The sequence below is a fragment of the Lynx canadensis genome, chromosome A2 (assembly GCF_007474595.2).
Source record: "Lynx canadensis isolate LIC74 chromosome A2, mLynCan4.pri.v2, whole genome shotgun sequence".
In the NCBI taxonomy this organism is placed as follows: Eukaryota; Metazoa; Chordata; class Mammalia; order Carnivora; family Felidae; genus Lynx; species Lynx canadensis.
The window spans coordinates 11,203,231-11,228,162 of NC_044304.2; the positions used below are offsets into that span (position 1 = coordinate 11,203,231).

A 24,932-nucleotide genomic window follows, 5' to 3' on the forward strand; every position below is an offset into this window, starting at 1 on the left:
ATGATGATAGTTGCAAAACTATGTGATTATACTAAAAGCCACTGGATTTCATACTTTAAGTGGCTGAATTGTATTGTATGTGAATTACATCTAACTAAAGCTTTTTAGGGGCGCCCGGGTGGCTCAGTCGGTTGAGCGTCCGACTTCAGCTCAGGTCATGATCTCAGTTCGTGGATTTGAGCCCCACATCGGGCTCTGTGCTGACTGCTTGCTCAGAGCCTGGAGCCTGCTTCAGATTCTGTGTCTCCTTCTCTCTCTGCCCCTCCCCCACTCACGCTTTGTCTCACTGTTTCTTAAAAAATAAATAAATGTAAAAAAAAAATTTAAACTTTAAATAAATAAATAAATAAATAAATAAATAAATAAATAAATAAAGCTTTTTAGGGGCGCCTGGGTGGCTCAGTCGGTTAAGCGTCCGACTTCAGCTCAGGTCATGATCTCACACTCTGTGAGTTCGAGCCCCGCGCTGGGCTCTGTGCTGACAGCTCGGAGCCTGGAGCCTGCTTCGGATTCTGTGTCTCCCCCTCTCTCTGCCCCTCCCCTGCTTGCACTCTGTCTCTCTCCGTCTCAAAATAAATAAAAACATTTTTAAAAATAAATAAATAAAGCTTGTTAAAGAAAGCAGGCAAAACAAAGGTTAAAAAATTAAATGAAACAAAACATTTAGCTCTTCATTTGCCCTAGCCACATTTCAAGTGCTCAAAAGCCACCACATGTGGCCAGGGGCCACCACATTGCTCATCACAGACCAAGAATGATTTCCATCAACACAGAAAGTCCTACTGGACAGTGCTTCTCCAGAGCCACAGTTCTCAAACAGAGGTGATCCCCCGACCCAGGGGCATTTGCCAATATCTGGAGACATTTTTGGTTGTCGCAGCTGGGGAGTGGGGTGCTGCTGGCATCTAGTGGGTCAAGGCCAGGGACGCTGTTTAATATCCTACATTGCAAGGACAGCCCCCAGCACAAAGAATCATCCAACCCCAAGTGTAAATGGTGCAGAGGTTGAGAACACCTGCTCCAGAAAGGTCGGGATCTGTGCAAGCAAGCCACCTCCACAGAGGTATTTGCCATCACGTATGGATGGATTTGGCCAATTTGCAAATGTACTATACCAGCTGTCCAGCAGAGAGCAGCATAGTAAGTTCTTCTGCTAAAGCAAACGGAAATGAAGTGTCTTCGGGAAGGCCACCTTTTTCTAAGTCACGGAGGTGTCATATGGGCTAGCAAATGCCACACACACACACACACACACACACACACACACACAAAACATGTGAGTGTAAGTCCACATCAAAACTCTGTTACACGTGGGACGCCTAGGTGGCTCAGTCGGTTAAGCATCCGACTTCGGCTCAAGTCGTGATCTCACGGTTCGTGAGTTCCAGCCCCGTGTCGGGCTCTGTGCGGACAGCTTGGAGCCCGGAGCCTGCTTCGGGTTCTGTCTCCCTCTCTCCCCCCCCCCCCCCCACTCACACTCTGTCTCTCTCTCAAAAATAAACAAAAAATAAACATTAAAAAAAAAAACCAAAAAACAAAACACTCTGTTGCACGTGCGTGAGTTTCAGTGATTGGGTCTCAGTGTGGGTGTGAGTTAACACCTACAGTTAGGGCCCAGGTGCCCCCTCTCAGCCTCCACCCACGGCTACTCCCCACAGCGTACCAAGCTCATCCACAGCATTGACATCAGCGTGGCTGGCAATGAGTTCTTCCACCATGCCCTCCACCGCCAGACGGGCTGCGAGGATTAGCGCCGTTGAACCATCCGCCATGCGGGCATCCAGGTCTGTGGAGCGGTTCCGGATGAGAATCTAGAAGGGAAGGTGTGCAGAAGGGAGGGTCACGGCAGGAACAGAAGGACCAGGTACATCTCCAAGTCCCCTGAGCTCCCCAACCCCCACGTCCCCTATAGACTCCGTGAAGTCCAGGAAGCGGGTACCCGCCAGGCCCCATACTCCCACAGACCCCCATTTAACAAATGAGAAAAGCAAGCTCCGTCTCGTAGGACCAGGGCTCAAACCCAGGCCTGGCTGATGCCTCATGTCGGCTGCCAGCTCCGAAGTCCAAAGGGGCAGGTCCACCTCACCTGGAAGACGCCTTGGGCATCAGCGGTGACAGCAGTGTGCAAAGGAGTGCGGCCTGAATGGTCCTGGGCATTGGTGTCTGCCCCGGCATCCAGCAGCCGCTTGGCCGCATCGGCCCGGGCATAGCGGGCAGCGAGGTGCAGGGCTGTCTCGCCCGTGCGGTCAGTCCGTGCCCCAAGCTGGGCTCCCTGGCAGATCAGGTCTGAGATGATGCTGGCTGACGCGTCTTCTGCCTCATCCTCCTCGGTGGGCATTGGCTCCAGAGCCCCGCCACAGAAAGAGGCCAGCATCAGTGGGGTGAATCCGTCTGCAAAGGCCGGGAATGTGTCACGGGGAGGTGGGCACAGGGGGCCTTGCCAGCGAACGCGACTGAGGGCATTGCATTAGCAGGAAGCGGGACACAAGGGTCACAAGAGGGAGCGACGAGTCCTCCCATCTGCACCCACGTGTGCACGTGTGTACACATGCACATGCGTGTGCATGCACGCACACACAGACACGCATGGCATCTGTGCCAGGTACCCGAGAAGCCAGGGCAGGATAAGGATGCACGGGCAGGTGACTTGTCACAGAAGGGCTCCCAAGGCAGATACAGGACAAGGGAGGGAGGAAGAAGCAAGCGTTCAAGGTCAGGCAAATTCCCAGGGGGTTACTTCAGCCCGATCCTGAAGGGGGACTCAGGTACCGCAGAGGTGTAATCCCGCTTGAGGCAAAGGAGCTGTGTCTTTCACGCTCCCCCACCCGCTAGTGAAGAACCACCCCAGGGGGCACCTGTGGGTCAGTTGGTTAAGCGTCCAACTCTTGATTTCGGCTCAGGTCACCATCTCACGGTTCATGAGTTCGAGCCCCGCATCAGGCTCTGCGCTGACAGAGCGCGGAGCCTGCTTGGGATTCTCTGTCTCTCTCTTTCTCTGACTCTCAAAAATAAATAAATAAACTTAAAAAAAAAAAAAAAAAAAAGAACCACCCCAGAGACATAAAATCCCAGGCACTTCAGGCCCTGGTGGCCTGAGGAACTTCAAAAAAGAGCCATCAGTGCAGGTCATTTGGAATGAAAGCAAAACGAGCTGGGGGAGGAATACCCTGAAATGCAGGAAAGACGGATCTGAGAGAATCCAAATAATGTGATCTGCTACACTCTGCATGAGCATTTGCTCGTTTCCCTTAGGGAGCCATAAGCACCCCATTTTCCATCCTCAAGCCCCAAGTAGAGCTAAACCCAATCCTTGGCTCAAGGAGACGCATTAGGCCCAGACCTGCAGTCAATCTGCATATTCCAGCCCCCAGGTCACACTGATTAGTTGAGGGATGGGCAGGTGACTGTAGTCCATCCAATCAGAACTCATCCTGGGACTTTTGCTAGGGTAACTGGTAATGAAGGTTTTATTTTTTTCTTTTTAATGTTTATTTATTTATTTTGAGAGAGAGTGAGTGTGGGTGAGTGGTCAGAAGAGGCAGAAAGAGAGGAGAGAGGAAAGAGAGAGAGATTCCCAAGCAGGCTCCATGCTGTCACCACAGAGTCTGGTGTGGGCCTTGAACCCACAAACTGTGAGATCAGGACCTGAGCTGAAACCAAGAGTCAGATGCTTAATTGACTGAGCTACCCAGGCGCCCTGGTAATAAAGGTTTTACAAGGTTGGTCAGGCCTGTGGCTATCATGCCCCCCGGAGAAAGCCTCCTTGGGCTGGAGTCCTGGACCCAAATATCCATGATGCTTTCGGTTACAAGAGCCAGTAAATCTCTCGTTTTACTTAAACTAGTTTGAGTTGGGCTATTATGACTTACAACCAAGAGTCCTGATTAACACACACCCCCAGACAGACCCAACTCTCCCCAGGACACAGACCCAGATGCAACTTTTCCCAAGTAGGACTGGTAAGGGGATCCTTGGAGGGGGAAGGCATCACCACTGACCTGGGCCACGCACATTGACATCCACGCCATCAGCATCCACATCGCCCTGTGGGGGCGTCAAGGCCATGGCTGGTGCCACACGGATGTCAGCTGCAACCAGGTGGTGTTGAGTCCACTGGCGACAATCCACAGCATCCTCGGCCCCCATGCCAGGGTCCTCTACCTGGAGGCACAAGGACCCAGGCTCTCACAAAGAGCCAAGAGATAGAGGGACAGTCTGGGCATCCTCACAGCTTTCTCTTGTGGAGATGCACACACGGCCCCAAGAAACCACGAATATCCTGCTTCTTTTCTACATATGGAAACAGGAAATTGACATACCGGAGCTCAGAGAACCCATAAAAGGAAGGCGTGGGATTTTAATCTGGGTAGGAAGTGGGGAGGGCTGGGAATCCAAGGTGGGTGATCAAGGAAAAGACACCGAGCACAGCCCCTGTCAGTAGACACCTGTCTATACCCTAGACGCGAACACGCTGAAAACGAAATTGAGAGAACAATCCCATGACAACAGCATCAGGAAGAGTAAAACATTTAGAATTAAATTTAATAGAAGAAATGCAAAATTTGCATTCTGGAAACTACAAATCACTAGTAAAAGAAACGCGGGGGTGGGGGGCTGGTCCTTCAAGGATCAATTTTAGTCTGAGAAAAGGCTGAATGGGTGGGAGAGAAAGAGAGAAGCAAAGAGAGGCCCTGGATACCACGTGGGACTCCCACCCAGTACTATGAACATGAGGTATCAGGACAAAATAGACACAAATGTATCAGTTTACCTTCACAAGCATAGCACCTGGGCCCCTAGCAGGAGCTTGATAAATTTCAGACTCAGGGTCCAAAAGGCATAGTGATGTTACGGAAATAGGACAGAATGTTCTTTTTTTTTTTTGGTATTTTTTAATGTTTTTTCTTCTTCAGTATATTTATTTTGAAAGAGAGAGAGAGAGAGGGAGAGAGCACAAGTGGGGGAGGGAGAATCCAAGCAGTTTCCACACTCTGGACTGAGCCCAATGTGGGGCTCGATCTCAGGACCTCAAGATCATGACCTGGATGAAATCAAGACTTGAACCCTTAACCCGCTGAGCCACCCAGGTGCCCTTCAGGACAGAATATTCTTAACTAGCCTGCCAGGACATTTAGGAGCCCTCAGGCACCAAACACAGCCTGATCAAGCCAGACCTGAGCTTAAGGACCCAGGCAGAGAGTTGAATTTCACGAAAGGGGAGAGCCAGGTGATGGACAGCTGTCCCAGCCTCCCTGACCCTTTCTGATTAGCTGTCCATCACCTGACAGATCACGTTAGAGCTCTGAGCTTCTCATTAGCAAAATCAGGATAATGCTGTGTCAAAATGCCGTCAAAAACTTATTGCATGGGACACTTGGGTGGCTCAGTCGGTTAAGCATCCGACTTTGGCTCAGGTCATGATCTCATGGCTTGTGAGTTCGAGTACTGCGTCGGGCTCTGTGCTGACAGCTCAGAGACTGGAGCCTGCTTTAGATTCTGTGTCTCCCTCTGCCTCTCCCCACACTTGCACTGTGTCTCTCTCTCTCTCAAAAAAAAAACAAAAAAAAAAAAAAACACCCTATTCTGCTATCTACTTAATACCCACTTTGGGATAAGAAAGAAAAAGAACACCCTGAGGTGAACAGATTTCTTCCAGCTGTCAATTGTAACAGATGTCTCCATTTCACAAACATTAAAATCTAGCCAGGGAGAGGCGGCTGAGAATTGAGATGTATATCAACAGCTGCTTTACAGGGTCCTTCGAAAGACAAAATAGGATGCTGCTTGCGTGTGTTCAAGACATCTAGCAAGTATAAGGGAATGTTGGCAGGAACGTGTTACAGACTGAACTGTTGTCCCCCCAAAATCATATGTTGAAGCCCTCACCTCCAGCAAACAAGAGTATTTGGACAGAAGACCTTTAAGGAGATAATCAAGGCTAAACAAGGTCATAAAGGTGGGGCCCTAAACCAACAGGACTGAGATCCTTGTAAGAAGAGGAAGAAACCCCAGAGCTCTCTCCCTCCATGCACACAGAAGAGCACACGTGAGGACACACAGAGAAGGCGGCTGTCTACAAGCCCGGAAGAGAGCCCTCACCACGACCCAACCCTGCCAGCACCTTGTTCCCTGACTTCCAGCTTGCAGAACTGTGAGAAAAGAAGTATCTGTCATTTAAGACCCCCAGTCTGTGGTATTTTGTAACGGCTGTGTAAGCTGACCAAGACAGAACCCACGGGTGCGGCCCCAGTACAGGAAAGGGTGTTTAAAACCAGCTCGGAGCACTTTCAGGCTGGGCACCCTGGACAAAGTGGGACCCCACAGTGAGAAAGCAGAGTTGCTGTCTAGGTCAGGGGCTCCGCTCCAGAAGACCCCACACGGACCTGGGAGCAGGGCCCTGGTTAGAGAGGGGCAGGATGGGGCGGCCACCATGACTGTTCCCCAGAGCCAGGGAGAGCGGAGACTTCCCGCAACTCTCCCACTGACCACCAGGGGCCCTCCACCCAGAACTCCGAGGGCAGGGGTCAGAGAAAGGACACCACCTTCAGTCGCTTCGCTTCTGGGCACTCAGTGTCCATCCAGTCTGTGGCCACCTGCCCCATCAGACTCTCGCTCTTGGCCATGTTCCTGTGGGCACAATGGGAAGGGGGGAGGGGAGAAGAGACAACTGAGACATGCAACCTGGAAGGAGGATTTGGGGTGGGGTCAGAGACGAGCCCCCAGGGGCCAGCTGGGGTTGGGTTCTGGGGTCCAAGATACAGAGTCCAAAGAGAGGCTGCAGGACGAAGTTAAGGTCACTGGGGGGGATAGTCAGGGGTTATGATTGGTGGCAGCCAGGGTCTTAAGGTGGAATCGAGGAAGGGCCAGGAACGGGGTCAGGGGTCAGAACAGTGGGCTGTGGGATAGCTGAGGGTCACAGGCATACAGCAGAGAATACACAGGATGACATCAGGAGTCATGAGGATGTAGTTATCCTCCCCACAGGTAAGAATGTAGCCAGGATTAAGTAGGTTGTACTGAAGAGTCAGGAAGTCATGGGGTCGCAGGAGAGGGGTACATTCTGGGGTTAGGGCAGGGCAGGGTTGGGGGTTCTTGAGGGACAGATAAGGGAGTTGGAGGCGAGGCCCAGGGCCAAGGCCAGGATTGAGGATCATGGAGAATGAACACTGAGTTGGGGGTGGAAAGAGGGTCAGAGGTGGGGTCAAAGGTCAGGGTGGGTTAGAGCCAGAGGTGGTATTTGGGGGGGGGCGGTCATAGACGATAAGGTCAGGGCTCCGTGAGGGGTCGGGGTGCAGATAAGGATCATGAGGCCAGCAGTCACGTGGGAACAAATCTTGAGTATCTTGGTGAAATTGGAGAGGCCAGGATCAAGGCAGGGTCAGGGGCCGGTCAGAGTAGGATTCGAGTCAGGGGAGCGGAGATACAGGACATGGGGGTCAGGGGGTCACAAGTCAGGGGTGCCCCCCCCGCCCGGGATCATGGAGTCGGTCAGTGGTCAAGGGGATGCATACTGGGGTCTGGGCTGGAGTCTGAAGCTAGGGTCTGGTGGGGATGAGAGGTCAGTCGGGTCAAAGTGGGCTCAAGGGCTCCCAAGCCCCGCCCCCAGTCAGCCACCGGGAGTGGGCGGGGTCCTTACTTCATGCCCAGCGCGTCTTGGCCCACGGGCTCCCGGCGGCCCTTGTGGCCGGCAGCCACATCCTTGTGGAGCGCGAAGCCCTCGGGGAACCAGAGGGTGCTGTGCTCACGCTTGCGCCGGGCCACCATGACGCCCAGCACGAGGATGGCCAGCAGGAAGACGGCGCTGGCGGCCAGCAGCGGAAGCAGCGGCATGCTCGGCTCCGGCAGCTCCAGCGGCTCCCCTGCGGGGTGGGAAGCAGAGGGCTTCAGCCCCGGGCCGGCCGCCCCACCCCCCCACCCTGCCACCAGGCCAGGCCTCACCTCGCACGGCCCGCAGCGGGTACGGGAAGTCAAGGCGTTCCACCGCCGACAAGGCTCCCAGGTAGTCGGCCGCACTCTGGGCGTCGGGGAAGCAGTGGTCATTCTCCGGTGACTGCAGGCACAGCCGGTTGTCAATCTCCAGCATCACCACAGAGCTTCGGGGACCCAAGGGAAGGACGGGGGGAGGGGGGGCTCAACCTGCTGCCGGCCAGGCACGGAGCCCCATGCCCTGGACTCGGAAGAGCCGTCTCCACGCACCACGTTGGCAAGGCCCCCCTCACCACGCCCCCCACCCCAAACCAGTCTTGCTGTGGCCACCAGTGTCCCCCCAGCCACGAATCCAGTGGGCACTGGGCACTGTTTTCACATCAAGATCTCCAGTGGATGCCAGTCTCCTTTACCAGGCCGGTGCGTCCGCTTCCCAACTACTGTGAGCGCTGACTTCTAACAGATGACCCTCAGCAAAGTGGGGACCTCTTCACGTGGGAGGGGACACCCCTTAGGGCAGCCCTCAGCTGGTGACTGGCTGATTTGGGGGGTACAAAGGTGCCCTCCTGTCACAAGGACTCTGAAGCGCCGGTCATGCTCTAGAGCTCCCTGAGGCCAGACTGAGACTCCTTCTGCCTCGTTTGCTCCCTGCCACATCCTGCTTCTCTTTCTCTCTCTCCTGAGAGTGCCCCTTCCGAATGGCACATATATCTGAATCCCTGCCTCAGGCTCTGCTTCCAGGAACCCAGCCCTCCAAACTCCATCTTGCCTTGAGATCCTTAGTGCCACATGGCCTGGTTCTCCTCCTATCTCCCTGGCTGCTCCTTCTCCTTTGTTTTTTTAAACATTTTCCACGTATTTTCTCTAATGTTTATTTATTTATTTATTTATTTATTTATTTATTTTTTTGAGAGAGAGAGAGAGAGAGAGAGAAAGTGCAAGTGGGAGAGGGGCAGAGAAAGGGGGAGACACAGAATCTGAAGCAGGATCCAGGCTCTGAGCTGTCAGCACAGGGACTCAGGGCTCGAACTCACGAGCTGTGAGATCGTGACCCGAGCCAAAGTCGGAAGCTTAACCGACTGAGCCACCCAGGTGCCCCAACTCCCCTTCTTCCTGAGCTGATTTCCCTCAACCAATCTTTATCTCACTGTTCCCAGATCATTCTTCTGTCCCCACTCCTCTGAGTCCCTCCCAGGGCTCCAACACCCTTTTGTCTTTCTTGTCCATGTCTTCAGCCTCTGGCTGTCTCCTGGGGGGCCTCCACGACACCCCCAGACTCCTCAGATTCTGCAAGCCTGAAAGTGACCCCTGTTTATCACCCTGTGTCCTTTTTCTTGACGAGACCCCTCCAGTAACCCCATCAATGCACCCAGGGACTAGCACATCATGTCCCTACTCCAGCCCTACCCGGTCAGAGCCCCTGCCCTCCATCTCTAGAATCCAGCCCTCCTCTGTCAGGGCCCCATCCCAGCTCAGAGGCCACACCTCCCTTCTGACCGCTCTACCAGGCCACCATCAGGAAAGTTCTCTGATTTCCATTTGTAAAAAACTAAAAGTACGAATGCCCTTAACCACTCTGCTCCCCAAGGACCCTTGCCAGTAGCCGGAGGTGTTTTGGGTTGTCGCATCTTGTGGTGGGAGGGGATGCTACCTGCATGTAGTGGGTGGAGACCAAGCATGCTGCTGCTAAGCATCCTACAGTGAGCCAGACAACCCCCCACAGCAAAGCGTGACACAGCCCCGGAGCCCGTGGGTGGCTCAGTTGGTTAAGCATCCGACTTCAGCTCAGGTCAAGACCTCAGGGTTCGGGGTTCAAGCCCTGCGTTGGGCTCTGTGCTGACAGCTCAGAGCCTGGAACCTGCTTCAGCTTGCGTCTCCCCCTCTCTCTCTGCCCCTCCCCCACTCGTGCTCGGTCTCTCAAAAATGAATAAACGTTAAAAAAAAAAAAAAAAGGAAGGAAGGACAGAAGGGATGATCCAGCCCCAAATGTCAACAGGCTGAAGTTGAGACGCGCTGGACGCTCTCCCAAGACGACTCTCGAACACGTTAAGGGAAGTGAAACACGCACGTTAAGGGAAGTGAAACACATGAGACCTGATCAACTCGGCTCCTTCGCCCCTAGGTCTGCACCTGCGGCGGGCTCCCTCAAGCGTGGGGGCCACTCACCCGATCACCTCCGGGGCCAGCTCCCGCCGGTTCCGGGATTCGGCGCCAGGGCCGGGCCGGTGGTACGGGAAGACCATGGCCTGACCGTGTTCGTCCAGGCGGAAGCGCAGCGACGTGCGCAGGATGCCGCTCAGCCGCTGCAGGAAGTCGGCGCTGGAGCGCAGCAGCTCCTCGGGCGGGAGCAGCACGGTGAGCACCAGCACGCCGCGGGCCAGCAGGGCGGGCACCTCGCCCGCGCAGTCCAGCCCGTCCCAGCCGCACTCCTCCGTGTTGCAGCCCTGGTCGCAGCGGCCGTCCGCAAAGTGGTCCGCACAGTACTTCTCGTACACGGGGCTGGGGGAAGGGAGGAGGGGGTCAGGGGTCATCCAACCACACACCAGAGGGAGCCCGGACTCCGGACACGGGGGGGGGGGGGGGGGTGGCGGGAGTGGGGGTCGGACAGCGAGAGGAGGCCGAGAGAGGGAGAACTAGAATGTATCCGGCACGTGCCAGGCTTTCTGCAAATCCAGCCATTCCTTCACGAACTATTGATAAATAAATAACTATTGACAGAGGCCTGCGGGGTGCTGGATATGGCTGTAGGCACCCAGGATGTGGCTCGGACACAAATCCTTGCCCCTGGAGAGCAGGCATTCCAGCGGGCAGAGACAGACATTAAATGAGATGGAAAGAGCAGAAAACACAGTCTTCCAACTGTACACGAGTGAAAGCTAAATGTAAAACACACACACACACACACACACACACACACACACACACACGGCCCTTTTTGGAACTAAACGCTAAGGAGAAAAATGAAGCCGGGGATGTGTGGGGTGGCCAGGGAGGAGCTCCCTGAGAAGGGGCGACTGGTTGAGCAAAAGCTTCAAGGAGATGAGGGAGGAGCCATGTGGCTTCCTCAAGGAAGAGTATTCCCGGCGGAGAGAACAGCCGGTCAGTGCAAAGACCCTGAGGTAGGACCAAGCCTGGGGTACCTGAGAAATGGCAGAGGCCAGGGTGAGTGAGGAGGGGAGTGGGGGACAATGAGGACAGGGACATAAAAGTGAGAGAAGGGTTCTAGGCAAACAGAGGGACAAAAGAAGTCGAGTTGGGGGCACCTGGGTGGCTCAGCCGGTTAAGGGTCCGACTCTTGATTGCAGCTCAGGTCATGATCCAGTTCCTGAGTTCAAGCCCCACATCGGGCTCTGCACCAACAGTGCAGAGCCTGCTTGCGATTCTCTCTCTCTCTCTCTCTCTCTCTCTCTCTCTCTGCCCCTCCCCCACTCACGAGCGCTCTCTCTCTCTCTCTCTCAAAATAAATAAACTTAAAAAAAAGAGGCAGAGCACAGGGATGGACAGATGGAATGAGACAGAAAGACAGAGTTCATGAATAGACAGAGAGGGGCAGAGGATGGGCTGGGATAGACAGTAGGGGCATGGACAGATGAATGGGCATACAGAGAGGCAAAAATGGTGAGTGGATGGACAGAAGGACAGACAGAAGAGATACATGGATGAGCGTGGATGGAGAGGCACAGACAGATGAGGCACACAGACTGGCATAAGAACAGACAGATGGGTGGACAGGTGCGGTCCACGGATGGACCAGAAGAGACGTAGACAGACACGTGGGTGTACGGAGGGATGAAAGGAATTCATGCATGGACAGAACGAAGTCCAAAGATGGACAACAAGGATGCAGGGAGAGACCGATGGAGTGCAAAGGCAGAAAGAAAGGGCGCACAGACACACGGATGGACAAACAGGTCATGGCACGTGTGGACGGAGGGACAGACCACAGTGGCACGTGGCTGGGTAGATGAGATGCACAGACAAACAGCACTCGGCTGGGCAGACAGAATACACCAAGAAACAGAGGGGGCAAACGTATGAACGCTCCCTCAGTCTAAACACGGACTGACGGTGGGGAAATGAATGGACAGAGAAGCGGGACCCGTGGATGGGCAGGTGTGGCTCAGGGACAGAGAAGACACGGGCTGAGGCGAACGATCGAACGGGTGGCAGACGGGAGGGGCTCACTTGCAGGCGCGCTCCCGGCCGCCCGCGCGGCAGTCGAAGTTGTCATAGAGGCAGGCGGGCGAGCTGCAGGCGGGGTCGCAGCGGCTGTTGTTGAAGAGGCGCCAGCACTGCAGCGCCGCGCACTGCCGCCAGGGGTCGCCCACGCTCAGCGAGCAGTCGCCGCCGTCCCAGCCGCAGCCCGGGCTGTTGCACTCGCGGTCGCAGCGCTTGTCCCCGCTCTTGGCCTCGCAGGCGGCGCTCGGGCACAGCGGTTCCTCGGGGGCCTCGGGCGCCGCCGCGGGCACCTCGCAGCGCGGTCCGTCCCAGCCTGGCGCGCACGCGCAGCGGAAGAAAGGTGCGAGGGGCGCGGGGCCGCAGGAGCCGCCGTGGAGGCAGGGGGAGGCCAGGCAGCTGGCGTTGGCGGCCCCCGGCGGCGACCCCCGCGAGCCCCGGCAGGCGGGCCCCGACAGTCCCGGGGGGCAGGCGCAGCGCGGCCCACGGACCGTCTGCTGGCACGGGACGCCCGCCGGGCACTGCAGCTCCCGGCAGGAGCGCGCCACCCGCTCGCAACGCGGGCCCCAGAACGGCTGGGGTAAGGGAAAGGGAGGGGATGGAGGGATTTGGAAGGGTGGAGAAGAGAGAGAGAGGAGGATGGGGGGTCAGGGCTTGAGAAGGTTGAGGCTCCAATCTCCCCGGGTCCCTCCACACCTCTCCCCTCCCCCGCCCATTGGAGGCCCCACCTTGCAGAGATAAGCCCCGCCTTCCCCAGGAGGCCTGGGGCGCCATCCCCCAAAACACGCACACACAGTCTCCAGGTATTTTCAGTATTTCTCAGGAACCCCTTTCCCTTCCACTTCTTCTCCCCTAAAGCCACGTCCTGCAACGTGGCCACGCTCCCACTCCTCTCCCAGGGGCACTGATGGGACCTACCGGAACGCAGCGGCAGGTAAATGTCAGCGCACCCCCAGGTCCTGGGCTGGGACGGCACTGGCCTCCGTGCTGGCATGGCTGGGACTCACAGGGAGACAGGACAGTCTGACAGCGGGGACCTGGACAAGCAGGAGCTGGTGGGTCAGCCACAGTGTGGGAACAGGGGCCGGATCCCAGGGCAGCCACCTCTCCCACGCTTACCTGTGAAGCCCGCACGACAAAGGCAGCGGAAGCCCCCACCTGGGTCCTGCAGACAGTCCCGGGTGTGTGCATCGTGGCAGGCACCCGGGTGACACTCATTGATGTCCGCCTCGCAGCGCAGGCCAGTGTACCCGGGGGGGCAGGTGCAGCGGAAGCCACCCACGAGGTCCACACAGGTACCATTGTGCAGGCACCGGGGGCCCTGGTCCAGGGGTGGGCCTGGGCCACAGTCGTCCTCATTAATCTCACAGAGCACACCTTGGGGGGAGGGAAAGATGAGGGAGCCGTCGGGAAGGGATGGAGAGCCAGCCTCCCATCCTGTCCCCCAACCCCGGCCCCGGCGTACCCAGCGTTCCCGGGGGGCAGGAGCAGAGATAGCGGGCCACGAGGTCAATGCAGAAGCCCCCGTTCTGGCAGGGCTGGGAGGCGCACTCGTCCACATCATCCTCACAGTCGTCCCCGGTGTAGCCAGCCGGACACTGCAGCGATGTGAGACGGGGACCAGCACTGAGCCCGGGGGGACACAGATAATCCCCAGGAAGACACGGAGATGGCAGTACAAAAGGACATACAGTGTTCAAGACACGGAGGCATGTCCGGTGTGCAGAAAACAGAAAACAGGCACATGGTACAAGGGAACACATTCAGACACAGAGGACAGCCCCACACGGAGGGCTACAGGCACACCCAATGAGAGGGACACACCCACACAAACGCACAGGACAGACACCCAGGAGAAACACCCACATACACCCAGACACATGGGCCCAGAGACACCAGCACATGCGTTCACACCCAAAAAGACAGGGCACACAGAGGGATACGGGGCACATCCAGGACACAATCGAAGACAAAGACAGCCCGTGGGCAGAAAGTCCCTCAGATCAACCGAGAAATAGCCCCACAAGATGACACCCAGAGACAGAAAAGCAAAAAGCCAGACCTGCCTAGAGAGAGCCACACCCACACCAGGTCACAGACACACACAAGTGTGTGCAGACACACCCAGCACGACTAGCTCCCCTCTCCTCGACTCTGAGGGCCCCTTACCTCGCACACATAACCCCCCATGTAGCCGCGGCAGGTGCCCCCATGCTGGCAGGGCTGGGCCAAGCAGGGGTCCACCTCCTGCTCACAGTGGCTGCCCGTGCGGCCTTCTGGACACACGCAATAGTGGGAATTGTCCTTGTCCACGCACTGCCCACCAGTCTGACACAGCTCTTCCAGCCGCACCCCTGCACAGAGGAGAGGTGTCAGGCACACGCGTGCCCCTCCCTGCCTGCATCACTCACGGCATCACCAAACACCCCTGCTGGCCTCGGTCCCCGGGGTCTCACACACATTCCATCGTGTCGTCACACATCTGCCCAGACCGGCACCGTCTCAGTCACGGACACACAAACACACACCCACACCCCAACTGCCCACACCGGCTCAGTCACACACAGCATCTCGGACGTCATCCCAGCTACCTCGTGGTGACAGAGGCATCTACACCATCCCGGCCCTGGCCAGCTGGCACACGGTCGCGCATCCACAAACGCTCAGCCACACACCCCATGCCGCCCACACGCCCTGTCATACCCGTGTTCGGCTCACATTAGCAAGAAGTATATGCACGCACACCCTCCCGAGCCCCACACCCCGCCTCTGTGCTCCCTCTCACCGATCTGGGCTGCGGCCTCCCTGCAGGGCACACTCCGGATGTCACAGACGCGGCCGCTCCAACCCGGAGGGCAAAGGCAGTAGAAGGAGGCCCCGCTCCGGGCACAGCGACCCCCGTTCTGACAGGGCGCGTGGCTGCACCAGTCTACCAGCGTCTAGAGGGGAAGCTCTCAGAGTCTCAGCCTCTCAGCCACGACCCCCCTGGAAGCCGCAACCCCAGCTTCTCCAGGGTCCCGGCAGACCCCTACCCCAGAACAGCCCCTCCAGATTCCTCCCCCGGGTCCCGGGTGGCCACGCCCACCTGGCACTGAGCGCCAGTGAAGCCCTCCGGACAGGTGCAGCGGAAGCCAGGGCGGGCGGCCGTGCAGACGCCCCCGTGCAGGCAGGGCCGAGAGACGCAGGGGTCGGCCTCGTGTTGGCAGTGTGCACCCGTGTAGCCCGGGCGGCACTGGCAGCTGAACGAGTTCACGCCGTCCACGCAGGTCCCGCCGTGGAAGCAGGAGCTGGAGGGGGAGGGAAGCGCAGGCTGGGTCAGGCTCCACCCCCACGCAGGCCCCGCCTTCTCGGCCCCTCCTGGGTCCGGGCACACTCCCCGACCCCCTAGGCCCACCCCCAGCAGAAGCTGCAGCCCCAGCAGAGGTCCCGCCCCGATCCTGTCCCTTAGCCCCAACTCACCAAGTCCTTGAGACCTAAGGTGGGAGCCACATGGAGGCCCCGCCCCGCCGTGGCCTGGCCCTGTCGGGGACCAGCGTCCCCTAAGGTGACCTCCAAACAGACGCCCTGACCCTTCCCGAACACTGCTCCATCACGGATCAGAGTCGTGAAGTGGGTGCCAAGCCGAGAACCCCCTTCTTGTCCCCATTCCCTCTCGCGTTGCACACCCCATCCGATGCCGGTGTCCCTGAGCCCCCAGCAGAGGCCCCACACACCTGGGGCTGCAGTCGGGTAGGTCCTGCTCACAGCGGAAGCCTCCATATCCAGGTGGGCACGTGCAGGTAAAGGAGGCCACGTGGTCGGCGCAGGTGCCCGGGCCACAGGGGCTGCTCAGACATTCATCCACGTCGCGGGCACAGCGGGGACCAGCAAAGCCAGGGAGGCAGGAGCATGAAAAGGAGCCCACGCCATCCTGGCAGGAGCCACCATTCAGGCAGGGGTCTACGGTCCGAAGGGAGAAGGCCTGGTCATACACCTGACCCCCCCATCAGCCCAAGCTGACCCAGCCATGCCTTTCATAGAGGGGAACCAGGAGGAAACCAGGCTTAACAGGGAGCGGCACATTTGGTCAGAGGGATCAAATTCTGTCCCTTCTGTGGTTTCATCCTCTCCCTCATCTGGAAACCCCACCTATGTGCAAGGAGGAAGGGGATGGGGGAACCAAAAGGTCCCTTTGAGCCGCCAAGCACACGCTGCTAGTTAGGTCTATTTAATTCCTGGGCACAGCACAGAAGGCCTCCTCCAGACCAGTGCTGGCCAGTATAGTGGCCATTGGCCACATGTGGCTATTTAGCCCTTAACATGTACCTAGTCCAAACTGGGATGTGCCATAAAACACACACTGGATTTCTGATTTTGAAGACTTAGTATTAAAAAAAAGGATGAATGTAAACATATCTCAGTAATTTTATATTGATTACATGTCGAAATAAATAACATTTTTATATATTAATTTAATTAAAATATATTATTAAACTTAATTTTTTTGTTGTTGCTTTTTAATGTGGCTGCTAGGAAAATTCTAAGTATAGATGTGACTTGCACTGTCGGTCTATCAGACAATGCTCCTGGAGGACTTCCTGGGGGCCTATTATGTCCTACTTAACGCATAGTGTTAACTTGTTTGCAGCCAGAGGCAGTCTACAGGCTTCAGACAGACCTGTGCTCCAATCCCAGCTCATCCCTCTACTTGCTTCATGACCTTGGGCAAATCACTTGACCTCTCTGGGGCCTCAGTTTCCATAAAACAGGGAAAGAGTACAGTGAAGAGAAAATGGAAACACAGGGGCGCCTGGGTGGCTCAGTCAGTTGAGAGTCCGACTTCAGCTCAGGTCACGATCTCACAGTTCGTGGGTTTGAGCCCTGCATCAGGCTCTGCGCTGACCACTTGTTCAGAGCCTGGAGCCTGCTTCTGTGTCTCCTTCTCTCTCTGCCCCTCCCCCGCTCACGCTTTGTCTCACTCTGCTTCTCAAAAATAAATAAATATAAATTTAAAAATATATTTTTTTAATATAAAAAAAGAAAGAAAATGGAAGCTCAGTGCTGGGCACACCGTGTGGGCTTAAAGAACATGTTCTCTAGAGCAGCATCCACCCCGGGAACTCCCCTGAACTCACTGGGGTCACAGTCATCGATGTCCTGATCACAGGAAGGGCCACTATACCCCTCGTGGCAGGTACAGCTGAAACTCCCCGCCAGGTTGGTGCAGGTACCGTGGGAGCCACAGGGTGAGGGGCCAGCACATTCATCCACATCCTGCTGGCATCGTGGGCCTGGTGATGGGGAATAAGGTAGTATCTAGGGTTAGAGGGTACAGGGTAGGGTCTGCGAGTACCTGGCCTTCGGGAGGAACCTGAAGGCTGAGATGGGTGAAGGCAGGAACACGCCATGCTCTCCTTAGCCTTTGTGTGTTTTGTACGTGCTATTCCCAAACTGCCTTCCCCCTTCCCTTTATTTCAGTGGGTAGTGAATGAATGCATTCTGATTGAGGTCAGCCCTTCCAGGGAGCTGCACCCAAACCCTCCACCTGAGTCCTAGCTTCCCCATCCCCAGATCCCTTCCTTTCCTCCAAAACTGATCACATGGGTTGCAATTGTCTGTGTTCTGCTCGGTCCCTTCCGAGACAGAGTCTTTTCTGTCTTCTGTTTCTTCTGTAAGTTTCCCTCTGGGTCCCCAGCACCACTCAGTACGCAGCAGGGTGCAGAGGAGGTGAAGGAGAGGAGGAGGAGGAGGAGGAGGAGGAGGAGGAGGAGGAGGAGGAGGAGGAAGTAGGTGGTATACCTTGCCAGCCAGGAGGGCAGGAGCAGACAGGCAGCTGGCCAGGGGCAGACTCACAGTGACCCCCATGCTCACAGGGGTTTGGAGTACAGGGCGATGGCAGCTCACACTGACGGCCTGTGGGGGGCAGGCAGAGTGAGATACTCGTGAGAGATTCCTTGTCCCCATCTCCCCCCAGGGTCCCCACCTTGATACCCACCTCCAAAGGTCCTGGGGGTGGGGGAGAGGAAAAGGAAAAAAAAAAAGGCAAACTAAAGGAGGGAGAGTGCAGCAGGAAGGAAATGAGAAGGAAGAAGGGGGGAGGGAGAGCCTGGGGTGGGAACATGGGGGACACACACCCTGGACACCAGGGGGACAGGTACAGTGGAAGCCGATTCCATCACTGGTGCAGGTGCCACCAGACCGGCAGGGCTGGGATTCACAGGCATCTCGAGCAAGGCTCTGGCTGCATCGGGGGCCACTCCAGCCAGGCTCACACAGGCAGCGGAACCTGGAAGGAAAGGCAGTCAGGGAATGCCTGTGGGCAGGGAGGCGGCAGGGGACCAGGGAATGGGGAGAGGCCTCACCCTCCGGGCGCATCGTGGCAGACACCGTGACTGCAGGGTTCTTGGGCACAGGGATGGCTCGTGGGAAGGCAGAGCGGGGGCAGGGAGCCAGGTGGGCAGAGGCAGCGGAAGCCATTTTCCCCATCCACACAGGAGCCTCCATCACCGCACGGGCTGGACGCACACTCGTTGATCTCCACGTTGCAAAGGGGCCCTGGAGAGCACGAAGGCAACTTCATCCCAGGACAAGGACGATGGTGCCAACGGGCAAAACAACCTTGCCCCATTTAGCGTGGCCACATCCTTGAGCAAAGACAATCTCATTTTCACAGTGCACGAGCTCTTGTACAAACTAGGGCAGCCACCTCCTCAACCTAGAGCTGCCTTGCCCCAGATCATACTCATCCCCAAACTTAAATGAAGTCACCTTCATTTTCACCAAGGATTACTTTGGCCCCATGAAGAAACACGCCCATCCCTGAGTCTGAACACCCTCGTCTAAGTTCCAGGATAACGTTGAGCTGATATGGGGACAACCTCAGGCCAATGAGAGAGCAAAGCCTCAGGACTAAGTGTGGACAATCTCATTGGACAAGCATATGCAAAGAGAAGGGCAAACTCAGCAAAAAAATAGGGTGATTTCACCTTTGCCCCAAAAAGACCCCCTTTCTGGGTGGCTCAGTCAGTTAAGTGTCCGACTTCAGCTCAGGTCATGATCTCTAGGTTGGTGGGTTCAAGCCCCACATAGGGTTCTGTGCTGACAGCTCAGAGCCTGGAGAGCCTGCTTCGGATTCCGTGTCTCCCTCTCTCTCTGCCCCTCCCTCACTCATGCTCTGCCTCTCTCTCTCTCTCTCTCTCTCTCTCTCTCAAAAATAAGTAAAACAGTTTTAAAAATCGCATATTAAAAAAAAGACCCCCTTCCCATGGCAGCCACTTGCCCACCTGTGAAGCCAGGCTGGCAGACACAGTCATAGCGGTTGATGCCATCCCGGCAGACTCCAAAGGTGCAGGGGTTGCTGGCACAATCATCAATGTTCACCTCGCAGTTCACTCCTGGGGAAGGGGAACATGGCAGGGCTGGCCATCACTGAGCCCCACCAGGGGCACCGTTCCCAAACCCTCTGTGCCCCTCCAGATGTACGGTTTCTGCCCCAGCCCCGCCTCCAGCCCCACCTGTGGTGCCAGGAGGGCAGCGGCAGAGATACTTGTCCACCAAGTCTAGACATTTGCCTCCGTGGCGGCAGGGATGGCTGCGGCACTCGTCCACCTGGCTCTCACAGCGTGTGCCTGTGTATCCCGGGGCACAGGCGCAGGAGAAGCTGGCGATGCCATCCACACAGCGCCCGTGGTGGCACGGGTCCGGGGAACAGTCATCCACGTTGCGCTCACACAGAGTGCCTTCGAAACCTGTGTGGGTGGGGGGGGGGGGGGGGGGGGGGGGGGGGGAATCAGAGGATCAGGCTCCACCCACTTGCCAAGGTCCTGCCCGCAGCCGTGGCTCCGGCCCAATCCTGGCCCACCTCTACCTCACGCCCTGCCCAGCTAACCAGCAGGAGGTGGGCTCAATTCAGGCTCCGCCCCTAACTCCCTCCAGAGACCGGCTCCAGGACACGCCCCTGGCCAAGACACTTCCTCAGATAAATCCCATCCCTCGCTGTACCCTGCCTCCAGTCCTTACACTACCAGCCCTGTTCCGCCTCACTCTCCGCTCTGGACTGGAAATGGGGACACACGGGAAGTGCCTGGGGATAGAGGAGTTTGGGGGCGACACGCCCCCTCTACCTTTTAGCACCAAGTATCTGCCAGACCCATTGGCCCCAACCCTAGCCTTACCACTGCTAAAGTCCATCATTGGCTCCACTCCCTGGCTCTGTCATTGGCTCTACTGAGGTCCTGCCTTGCTGCAGCCCCGCCCCCAAATTTTCCCCAAGGCTGTTATTTGCTTTCTCTCTCTCCCTTGCCCCGCCCCCAGACTCTTGCTGGCCTATCAATGGCCTTCTCTCACCCTCTGCGCAGCGACATTCGTAGCCATCGGGCTGGTCCACACATTTGGCTCCATTCCGGCAAGGTGTGCTGGCGCACTCATCCACATCCAGCTGACACATGGCCCCGCTGAAGCCTTAGGGTAGGGAATGGGACGGGCAGAGGCCCAGACCGGGTCAGAGAAGTCACCCGTTGCCAACCCTGCCTTGTTCGGGTGGGATGACTGTTCACTTAGTTTTAAATTAATTTCAGGGGCGCCTGGGTGACTCAGTCGGTTAAGCGTTGATCTTCAGCTCACGTCCTGATCTCGTGGTTCGTGAGTTCCAGCCCCGCGTTGGGCTCTGCGCTGACAGCTCGGAGCCTGGAGCCTGCTTTGGATTCTGTATCTCCCTCTCTCTCTCTGCCCCTTCCCTACTCACACTCTCTCTCTTTCAAAAATAAATAAACATTTTCTAAAAAGTATAAAACTTTTGTAAAAATAAAACAATAAATTGACTTCAATGGTGTTCATAGCATGTGGTTTCTGTTACGATAGCTGCCCACTAACATGGTCTTACAGGCTCCCATCCTACAGCCTTTGCCTCTGCAGGGACCTGTCTTTTTCAGGCTCCCTGGCCAGGGTCCTCACCCGAGGGGCAGGTGCAGCTGAAGCCGTTGACTCTGTCCTTGCAGACCCCGCCATTAACACACGGGCTGCTCTGACACTCATCCACGTCCACCTCACAATAGGTGCCTGTAAAGCCTAGGGAGTGAAGGAGGGGGATTAGGGCGGTGGGGGTTAGCCTCTGGCCTAAAGGGAGAGCAAGTGGGAAGATGTTCCCTCTCCCACTCTAGACAGTTCCCCTGAGCCTTGCTTGGCCTTGACCCCCAGCCCAACCTTAGATTCAGCTTTTGGCCTTATGGTGGACCCTCACCCAGCTGAGGCTCCAACCGATCCGAGGATGATGAGACCCCACATGGGCCTTGCCTTCAGATCGCCCTCTTCCCTTTGCAGTCCTTAGACTATGCGGGGTCCTCAGTCACCAGCCCAGGACCCACCACAGCCTTGGGCCCGGCCTCAATCCCACCCAGACTGTCTGCAGGCTCCACCTGGGCCCACACCAGCCCCTGGTCCCGCCCTCATCTCACCCCCTGGTCCCGCCCTCATTTCATCCCCACCCTCCAGTGGATCCTATGGCACAGACTCCACTCCCAGCCCATCTGAGGTTCTAAGGACTCCATGTGACCACACCCCTAGCCTTGCACAAAGATTCTGCTCTGGCCCAGCCTCCACCTCCTTCCAGGCTTCAGTCTCTCAGGGTCCCATTGCAGACCCAGTGTCACTGTGTGTGGGGGGGGGTGCTCCTTGCTGTCTGCAGGCTTCCCTCGCTCACCCCCAGCCTCAGGCTCCGCCCCCACCACAACACCCCCCACGCACCTGCCATGCAGATGCAGGTGAACTGGCCTATGCGGTCGAGGCATGTGGCCTGGTTGCGGCAGGGCCCCGATAGGCACTCGTTGACGTCGGTCTCGCAGCGCGGGCCTGTGTACCCACGGCCACACTGGCACAGGAATGAGCCCTGTGTGTTCACACACCGGCCCAGGTGCTCACACGGGTTGGCGCCTACAAGAGCAGGCACCGCCAGTGTGAGTGGGGGTGGCTAAGGACCTGCCTCTCCCCTCCCTCCCAACTCTCAGACTGCGCCCCCCTCACCAATGGAGCACTCATCCACATCCTGGTCACATGCCCCACCGGTGAAGCCTGGTGGACAGGTGCAGATGGCCCGTCCGTTCACCGGATTCGTGTCACAGATAGCATCCTCGTGACAGGGGTTGCTGACACAGGCGTCATCCAGATGACACAGAAGCCCTGGAAAGGAACAGGCAGAGTTCAAGGGCGGACCCTCCAGCTCTGCCCAAAGGTCCCACATCCCCCACATATTGGTTTGTGCTTTGTTTCTATTAACCTGCAGGGTATTCAGTAGGCTATTTTTCCCGATCATTTATAACGAAAACTTCCAAATGTACTGAAGAGCTAATTCATACACCCACCACCTAGCTTCAACTACCGTAAGCTCTATGTATCTTTTTCCTGAACCGTTCGCAAATGAGTTGGAAACACCCACATATTGTTTTAAAATTTGTTGACTCCTTTTCTGATTCTATACCCTCAAGCCTTGGCTTCTACAGTAGCCTCTCCCTGACATGCCCTGCCCTCCACACCCAAGTCCCCTCCCAAACACCTTCCCTGACCCTTTGCCACTTGCAAAGGTCCCCCTCTCTCGGTCACGGGATAGCTCTCCATTCCCATGGCTACTGCCCCGGACTGTGGGCCAGCCTCTTCCAGGCTCACCTTGCACCCCATAGCTGGCCTCCAACCTAATCATCCTAACGCTCAAGTCAGACTCCATCCTTTCCCCCACCGTGGAACCATCATTGGCTCCCTGCTGCCTGCAAGGCAAACAGCCACTCACCAGTCTTGCCCATGGGGCAGGCACAGTAGAACGAGGCCACGCGGTCATGGCAGGTGGCCCCATGGAAGCACACGGCCGTGGCACAGTCATCGATATTCTGACTGCAGCTCTCGCCTGTCCAGCCGTTGACACACACACAGCTGTGGCCACCCAGTGTGTTGAAACAGGTGCCCCCGTTGTGGCAAGCATTGGGCTGCAGCTGGCATTCATCCACGTCCTCCGTGCAGAATTGGCCTGTGGCACACAGATACACCAGTCCAGCCACCGGGCTGCAGGCACACCCAAGGTCTGCCACCTGGCTATTCTCGGCCCTGGGGCTCACCTGTCCACTCAGGAGGGCACTGGCAGTTTGTAGGTGTTGACGCCATCCACACACGTGCCCCCCATTTAGACAGCGGTGCCCTGGACAGTCATCCACATTCACTTCACAGTTCTGGCCCTCGAACCCTAGCAGAGGAAGAGAACGCAAAGATGGTCAGTGCCAGGCTGGCCTGCTGTCTGTCCACTCCTGCTGCCCTCCCCAGGGAGCAGCTCCCTCACCAGGAAGGCAGGCACAGTCGTAGGTGAGGTCGCCACTCTGTCTACACGTGCCCCCGTTCCGGCACGGCGAGGGGGCGCAGGGCACTGCAGCGTTCTCACACAGTGGCCCCGTGTAGCCAGCTGGGCACTGGCAGCGGAAGGAACCAGGCGTGTTGAGGCAGGTGCCACCGTGGCGGCATGGCCCTCCCACCCGGCACTCATCCACATCGCTTCGGCAGCTGCGGCCCTGGTAGCCAGGCGGGCAGGAGCAGAGGTAGCGGCCATCGGGCCCCACGGGAGCAGCGGGGGCACCATGGGCACAGTGGGCTGCTGAGGCAGGGGTCCGGCAGGAGCAGTCGGGACCTAGAGGGACCAGGAGAGGGTGAGCTTGGGCCATGCACATCCTCGCCTGCCTTGGGCTCCCCTCCCCCAGACCGTCCCTTACCCCGGAAGCCACGGGGCAGCGGCAGGGAGAACCGGGCAGCGCCTGCCACCACCGAGCTCTGGCAGACACCACGGCCAGCACAGGGGCCCGAATGGCAGGGGTCCTCCAGCTGGCACCGCTCGCCCACCCATCCTGGAGGGCACCTGTGGGCAGAGACAGCTTAGTACCGGGCAGTACTAGGGTGGTATGGGGCAGGAGAAGCCCAGACACAGATACACACAGGACCGCAGAAACACCAAGCAGGGGCGCCTGGGCCGCTCAGCCGGTTAAGCATGACTGTGGATTTCGGCTCAGGTCGTGATCTCACGCTTAGTGAGATAGAGCCCTGCATCTGGCTGTGCTGACCGCAGAGCCTACTTGGGATTCTCTCTCTTCCCCTCTCTGCCCCTCCCCTGCTCGTGCGCTCACGTGAGCGCGCACGCGCTCTCTCTCCCTCTCAAAAATAAATAAACGTTAAAAAAAAAAAACACACACGCAAGCACACAGCCCAACGAACAGGCACCCTCATCCATCCATGCAACAAATATTCACTGAGTACCTACTGTGTTCTTAGCAAAAGGAATGCGGTCGCGAACACAAGAAAAGTCGCCCCCCACCCCTTATCCTCACAGCCCAAGTTGGGCAAAGAGAAGACACACAAATAATGAATTATATAACATGCCGGCATGGGTGGGGAGGGCCACCAAGAGTTTAGTGGGCTTTGAGCGACGGCCCCAGAAAAGAAATGCCCATGTCCCACAGCATGTGACTCTGACCTTATTTGGAAAAAAGAGTCTTTGCGGATGTAACTAAGTGACAGACATCAAGATGAGATCATCCCGGATTTTCTAAATGGGCCTTAAATCCATTGGCAGAGGGAGATTGGGGAGGAAGCACTAAAGGCCATTTGAAGACAGAAGCAGATATGAGTGTTGCACCCACTAGCCAAGGAGCACCTGAAACCACTAGAAGGTGGAGGAGGCCAGCAAGGACTCTCTTGCAAAGCCACTGGGGACACACTGGCTGCCAACACCTCGATTTCAGACTTCTGGCCTCCAAAACTGTGAGAATAAATTCCTGTTGTTTCAAACCACCCAGCTTTTCGGTGGTTTGTTATGGCAGCCAGGAAAC

The 24,932-nt window shown here is 56.9% G+C and overlaps 1 protein-coding gene across 1 annotated transcript in view; it reads right to left on the reverse strand.

The window, feature by feature from the left end:
• NOTCH3 (notch receptor 3) overlaps window positions 1-24,932 on the reverse strand; it is a 35,902-nt gene that overhangs the window by 5,365 nt on the left and 5,605 nt on the right. The window contains 31 exon segments of the mRNA XM_030302390.1: window positions 1,664-1,811; window positions 2,087-2,391; window positions 3,999-4,161; window positions 6,543-6,627; window positions 7,637-7,859; window positions 7,939-8,093; window positions 10,093-10,425; window positions 12,112-12,677; window positions 13,021-13,139; window positions 13,222-13,479; window positions 13,568-13,700; window positions 14,272-14,456; window positions 14,888-15,041; window positions 15,188-15,389; window positions 15,816-16,041; window positions 17,217-17,372; window positions 17,881-17,994; window positions 18,216-18,367; window positions 18,444-18,636; window positions 19,365-19,475; window positions 19,596-19,829; window positions 20,428-20,541; window positions 21,034-21,147; window positions 21,823-22,008; window positions 22,099-22,254; window positions 22,859-23,092; window positions 23,181-23,208; window positions 23,210-23,242; window positions 23,244-23,305; window positions 23,399-23,740; window positions 23,823-23,965. Coding sequence (XP_030158250.1) covers window positions 1,664-1,811; window positions 2,087-2,391; window positions 3,999-4,161; window positions 6,543-6,627; window positions 7,637-7,859; window positions 7,939-8,093; window positions 10,093-10,425; window positions 12,112-12,677; window positions 13,021-13,139; window positions 13,222-13,479; window positions 13,568-13,700; window positions 14,272-14,456; window positions 14,888-15,041; window positions 15,188-15,389; window positions 15,816-16,041; window positions 17,217-17,372; window positions 17,881-17,994; window positions 18,216-18,367; window positions 18,444-18,636; window positions 19,365-19,475; window positions 19,596-19,829; window positions 20,428-20,541; window positions 21,034-21,147; window positions 21,823-22,008; window positions 22,099-22,254; window positions 22,859-23,092; window positions 23,181-23,208; window positions 23,210-23,242; window positions 23,244-23,305; window positions 23,399-23,740; window positions 23,823-23,965 — 5,627 coding nt within the window.